This window comes from Rhagoletis pomonella, unplaced genomic scaffold (assembly GCF_013731165.1).
Source record: "Rhagoletis pomonella isolate Grant_MI unplaced genomic scaffold, Rhpom_1.0 Rhpom_scaffold_00002, whole genome shotgun sequence".
NCBI classification, from domain to species: Eukaryota; Metazoa; Arthropoda; class Insecta; order Diptera; family Tephritidae; genus Rhagoletis; species Rhagoletis pomonella.
In genome coordinates, this window is record NW_023458556.1 from 84,548,823 (window position 1) to 84,555,493 (window position 6,671).

Consider the following 6,671-nt stretch of genomic DNA (forward strand, 5'->3'; position numbering starts at 1 on the left):
TTGCCGCAGTTCTAGAAGATGAACTTATGGAATTGGAATCACTTAAATTTGTAAGTATTTGTTATAACTTCAACCTAGATGTACTATCAGCCTTAGGATTTGCAGCAGTTCGATCACTAACATTTATAAAATACTCATCTTTGAATATCGATAACCATTGTATCATCACTAGAATATAAGTTGTAATATAATAAAGAAGTATATTAGAAACCGCGTGCTCTTTCAATTTACATCCAAATCCAGATTATAAAAAGTGGCGACGAGTAAAACAAGGGAAAAATAGCAAAAATGGATGCTACTCAATTTTCACAAATGCTAGAAGCATTCAACAAAGCGCAACAAAATTTATTGCGTCTAATAAGCACAAATACGAACAATCAGCAACAACAACAAGGCAGTCAGCCATTCCAAATGCTCTTACCGCCTTTTGAACACTTCGATGCTACAAAAGAAAATTTTAGGTTATACCGGCAAAGGTTCGAGAATTACTTAACAATGAAAGGTGTTTTTACAAACAAAGTACTATGCCATCAAATGTTAATTAATTCAATTGGCTCTGTACATTTCAAATTGATTGTGTCGCTAATTGCCCCGAAGTCACTTAATGAAGTCGAATACAAAGACATAATTGAAAAATTAGAAGCACATCTTTGCCCGAAAAGGAACATTCTAGTAAGTCAACATAGGTTCTTGTCAACCTATCAAAATGAAGGCCAAACAATTGCGGAATACGTAGCGTTATTGAAGCGCGATATTAATGAATGCAATTTTCTGTCGTCGTGCAATTGTAAGGCCGATATTTCGAACATTTTTCTACGAGCACAGTTTATTCGAGGTATATTTGACAATACAATACGGGAGCAAATACTTCAATCAGAAGAAACTGACTTTGATAAAATTGTACAAAAGTCTTTATCGCTAGAAGCATCGAAAATAGATAGCCGGGAAATTAACGCGAAGCATAGCACTAGTGACGTAAATAAAATTGTAAGCAGAAAGCAGAATCGTGGAAGAAGCCATTCTTCCAGCCGCCATTCAAAACCGCAGGCACGAGCAAAATCAAAGGTAAATTACAAAGAGCTTGGTATAGATAATTTATGTATACGGTGTGGACGAGACAACCACAAAACGAAGCAGTGCCGTACCAACGCAAAAAACCTAAAATGTAACTCCTGTGGTAAAAGAGGCCATGTACAGCAAGTATGCATCACTACATTAATGAAGTCTACAAAGAACGCAAATGTCAAATCAGAGGATACCGAGGAATCAATTCATCAAATATATGGCATTAATCGCATTATAGATATTTTTTCGAATCAACATAGTTACAGTGATGTTGATAAGTATTATGTCACTGTTGAATTAAATGGGCGAAAACAACAATTCGAGGTCGATTCAGGCGTCGGGTTTACCCTTATACCAAGGAACCAATTCAATCAACTCCAGATAAACGAGCAACTACAACCTTCAAGTGTTGCTTTCCGTTCATATACGAAGAATATCATTGTTCCCGATGGCAAAGTCAAGGTAAGGGTAAAATTCAATAATAGTATATCCGACGAAGAAATGTATGTTGTCCCTGATGAATATGATGCACTGTTAGGCCGAGTTTGGATTCGACACCTAAACATCAATCTTCAGCAAGTCGATAAGCATCGCGTACACAACATAAATAAAGTCAATGCACAAAATCATAATTCAATATCTGATATTATTAATGAGTTTCCCGAAGTTTTTGAAGAAAGAGTAGGATGTGTCCCTGAAATTGAAATCACATTGCAGCTGCGAAAAGGTTCTAAGCCAGTTTTTTATAAGGAGCGTGAAGTTCCGTACGCATTGAGAGACTCCGTCGAAAAAGAATTAGAAGAATTAGAAGCTTCCGGCATTATTTCAAAATGTGAAAGGAGCGACTGGGGTTCTCCACTAGTAATTGTCCCGAAGCCAGATGGAAAAGTAAGACTATGCGTCGACTATAAACCAGGGGTTAATCCACAACTAGTAGCAGCTAATTACCCAATACGCAGAATCGATGAAATTTTGAATAGCCTAAAAGGGTCAAAATATTTTTGTCGTCTCGATCTCTATAAGGCATATTTACACATAAGGGTAAATCCAGAATCCAGTGAAATTCAAACAATCTCGACCCATAAGGGAACATATAGGATGAATAGACTCTCATTCGGCATAAAAAACAGCACCGTCAGAATTCAATCGTATAATAGAGCAACTTTTATCGGGTTTAAACAAAACCATGTCCTACTTCGATGATATTTTGGTACACGGGTCTACAGAAGCTGAATGTAAACAAAATCTAGTCGAATGTCTTAAACGCTTAAAGAAATATGACTTACACTTGAATAAAAGCAAATGCTCGTTTCTGAAAACTCGCGTAGAATACCTAGGGCATGTCGTACAATTTAACCAAATTTCAAAGTCACCGTCTAAAGTCGAAACAATTGTAAACATGGCTCGTCCAAAAACAGTCGATGATGTCAGAAGATTTCTAGGCATGGTAACATATTATTCGAGATTTATTCCAAACCTATCGTCCATAACTTACCCACTACGTCAACTACTCCAGAAAGGAAAACAGTTTCAGTGGTCTTCCAATTGCGAAGCCGTTTTCATCAAACTCAAAAGCATAATTAGTAGCGATCAGGTACTCAGACCTTTTAATCCGGAACTTCCAGTAGTCATTGCTTGCGATGCTAGCCCAACAGGTATAGCAGGGGTGCTCTCCCATACAATAAACGGCATTGAACATCCCGTTGCCTTCGCTTCCAGATCACTGACTGCAGCAGAAAGGAACTATAGCCAACTAGATCGCGAGGCATTAGCAATAATATTCAGTATAAATCATTTTTTTATGTATGTCTATGGAAGAAAATTCCAGCTTGTCACCGATAATCGCCCGCTTACAAGAATTTTTCACCAGCACAATAAAATGCCAGCTATAACATCTGCCAGACTTCTGCGATACGCCGAATTCCTGTCGAGTTTTAATTACGAAGTAATCTACAAAAAAGGATCCGAAAATACTAATGCAGATTGTCTATCCAGAGCAACGCAAATTCCAGGAAATCATTGCACGGACAAAGTAATAAATGAAGAGATAAATGAACTATGTTTGTTATCCATCTTTGAAATATCCAGCGAATACATAAATTCAGAAATCTTAGCATCGGAAACCGCAAAAGATCCCGAACTTTCAAACATCTTAACCAACATGATGAACGGGAACGACGAAGGTACGTATATGCTCAATAACGGCATTATTTTTAAGGGTCAACGGGTAGTGATTCCAAAAAGCCTACAGCAAAATGTTCTTCAAGAATTACATCGCACTCACCCAGGCGTTACCAAAATGAAGCAACTCGCCAGAAGATATTGTATCTGGAAAGGTATTGACCGTGATATAGAACGGACAGTACGATCATGCGAACCATGTGTTCAAGTTCAAAACAAACCGGCGAAAGCTCCACTGCACCACTGGGAGGAACCAAAAGAAAATTGGGAAAGAATACATATAGATTACGCCGGACCATTCCAGGATAATCATTTTCTTGTGGTCGTGGATGCAAAGTCTAGATGGGCAGAATTTCGAGTTATACGGGATGCTCCAACAACCCAATCCACAATTAACCTTCTATCGGATATTTTCGCTACTCATGGATATCCGTCGATCATGGTTTCTGACAACGCAACTATTTTTACGAGCGCACATTTCAAATCATACTGCAGCAAAAATGGAATTTACCAGAAGCTCATAGCACCAGGGCACCCGAGTACGAATGGTCTTGCCGAGCGAAATGTTCAAACACTTAAAAGGAAGTTAAAAGCTATGTCAACAGAACCAGGTCCACTACGCCAAAAAGTCAATGACATTTTACAAATATACCGAGCAACTCCTCTTAGTAATGGTATGAGCCCAGCAGAACTTTACCTAAAAAGACGTATACGGATTCGATTAGACGCGCTAAAACCAATAACACATAATAAAGTAACGGATTCTATACCAGGTGTGCGCCATATTAGCGAGGGAGAGAGAGTACAAGCGTTATATACACAAAACAGCAAAACAATTTGGAAAACAGGTACTGTACAACGAAAGCTAGGTCAACTTCACTACATTATTAAACTAGATGACGGCTACACCTTAAAACGCCATATAGATCAACTAAAGGTCACAAAAGTTCAACAGCGGAAAGTCAGGTTCGCTCAAGATGTTCCTGACATAGGTAATACCCGGGGAAGTACTTCAAATACGATTTCCGACCCAGCAGACCAACAAAATCATAGGAATAGCCAGTACAATTTTCAACAAGTCGAAACTGGATCTCAATCTAATTCAGAATCGAACGATACAGAATCTCAAAGACATACAGAAACATTACCTCGAACTCCAGAGCAGCCAACCCAATCGTCAACTGCTCAAAATCCGGAACAGTCGAGTCAAAGACCTGCACGAATACGCAATAAACCTGCACATCTCCGCGATTATGACTTAACATAACTCTCATTAGCGGGGGAGAACTGTTATAACTTCAACCTAGATGTACTATCAGCCTTAGGATTTGCAGCAGTTCGATCACTAACATTTATAAAATACTCATCTTTGAATATCGATAACCATTGTATCATCACTAGAATATAAGTTGTAATATAATAAAGAAGTATATTAGAAACCGCGTGCTCTTTCAATTTACATCCAAATCCAGATTATAAAAGTATTGCTTTTAAGACCAACCCGCGGGAGAGTGCAAACTTTAATAAATTCATTTCTCTTTCTGACACGGGTAGTGTGTTTGTTTTGTGAAATTTAAAAATTAAATAAAAAACGTTAAAATAAATATTATTTTGCCCGTCATCTTTGGGCGTGATTTCTTGAAATTATTTAACATACGGTTAACTAAAATAAAAAATAGATATGCGAAAAGCGATTTGGTGTCCTATAGAAACAGAACTCCTTGCACTCCCCTGCCGGATGACTTGGTCGAAATCTTAAACAAGTTTAGCCTCTTGAAAGCCTATAAGCCACCTAACATTGAAAATATGACCGTTAGAAGTGAGAGTGTTAGTGCCGGCTGTAGTGTCGCTACCGAAGTTTATGTTTATGTTTATTCAGTTTATTTAGTCTATGATTACAATCTTACAGACTAGATAAAAATAAGACTATCATAATTAAAACTAAATACTATAGATTTAGATACACACGTAGTTATAAGAAAAATGAATCAATAGATGACTTGAAAATATTTCTCGGCAACGAAAAATCAATATTTAGACTCTTTGAGATCCTGTTAAATTCTGTCAGAGCGCGGAAAATCGGATCAAAATGGTAATAGTTAGCCTTAGTAGCACGCAAGTAAAACGGCAGAGATGAGCGTAGAAATCTGTGAGGCACATTAAAGGATATCTTCTCCAGAAGGACCGAACAATCCAAAGAGCCAACAACCAAATTAAAAACGAACATGAGCAACTGGACAATTCTTCTATTTTCAAGAGTTTGTAGGTGAATAAGTTTACAGCGGGAAAAATATGAGGGCATCGGGTCATCAAAGTTAAGGGAACTTAACGCAAAACGAACACATTTTCTCTGCACTCTTTCGAGTCTGGCAGCATGACAGCCGTAAATGGGGTTCCAAGTAATAGAAGCGTACTCTAGTTTTGATCGTACTAAAGAGATAAATAAAGCTTTCCTGTTGTATGGATCCTTAAAGACTTTCGCATATCTACGCAGGAAAGCCAGGTTACTGTAGGCTTTTGGAAGCACGTAAGAGATATGATTGACAAACGAAAAATTTGAGTCAAAGACTACGCCTAAGTCAACAAACTCTTTCACAGAGGCCAAGCTAGTGATAGAAATACTGTAATTAGAAAAAATAATGTTTGAAGATTTTGAGAAGGACATATGAAAACATTTATTTACATTTAAGTGAAGCTTGTTCGTATGACACGAACTGACCAGGTAACTCAGGTCGTACTGCAGAGAAGAAACATCCGACGAGTCGTTAACTCTACGAAAGAGTTTGAGGTCATCTGCATAGAGTAAAAACCTAGAAAATTTGAAACAGGAGCCAATGTCATTTATAAAAAGGACGAACAAAAGAGGTCCGAGGATACTCCCTTGGGGAACACCCGACGTTGCCACAAAAGAGTGGGATTTACAGGTTTCGACTTCAACAAACAAGGTCCTATTAGACAGATAAGATTTTAACCATTGTAGAAAGGTAGAATGAAAGCCGATAGACTGAAGTTTATATATTAAGGTTGCGTGCGACACCTTATCAAAGGCCTTCGAAAAATCTGTATAAATGGTATCCACCTGAGTACTATCTTTGAAAGCTGATACACAGAATTCAGAGAAAGATGCCAAGTTAGTAACAGTAGAACGCCCGACAATAAACCCGTGTTGGTGGGGCTCAACAATGCTCTTGTTAACGAAAGATAATTTCTCCTTTATAATTTTTTCGAATAGCTTAGAACAAACTGTGAGTTTAGCAATAGGCCTATAATTAGCGATGTCATTTTTATTGCCCGATTTGAATACTGGAGTAATTGATGCAATCTTCCATCTATCAATGAATGTGCCAAAAGACAGAGACAAATTAAATATATGACATAAAGGAACACATAAAGATGAACTGCAGTGCGACATAAAAAATTTTCAG

The 6,671-nt window shown here is 37.7% G+C and overlaps 1 protein-coding gene across 1 annotated transcript; it reads left to right on the top strand.

Annotated features, from left to right (window-relative positions):
- The first annotated feature begins 288 nt into the window (after nucleotides 1–288).
- Nucleotides 289–4,513, top strand: LOC118755404 (uncharacterized protein K02A2.6-like). The gene is made up of 3 exons (XM_036490245.1): nucleotides 289–2,122; nucleotides 2,196–2,512; nucleotides 2,894–4,513. Exons 1-3 carry the CDS (start codon nucleotides 289–291, stop codon nucleotides 4,511–4,513), a joined length of 3,771 nt encoding a protein of 1,256 aa, XP_036346138.1.
- Nucleotides 4,514–6,671: the final 2,158 nt, after the last annotated feature.

Coding starts and splice junctions, on each gene's coding strand:
- LOC118755404 (XM_036490245.1), top strand. CDS start 289: ATGGATGCTACTCAATTTTCACAAATGCTAGAAGCATTCAACAAAGCG. Junction 2,123..2,195: donor AAGGGTAAATCCAGAATCCA/GTGAAATTCAAA, acceptor CATAAAAAACAG/CACCGTCAGAATTCAATCGT. Junction 2,513..2,893: donor TCAGAAGATTTCTAGGCATG/GTAACATATTAT, acceptor AGAAAATTCCAG/CTTGTCACCGATAATCGCCC.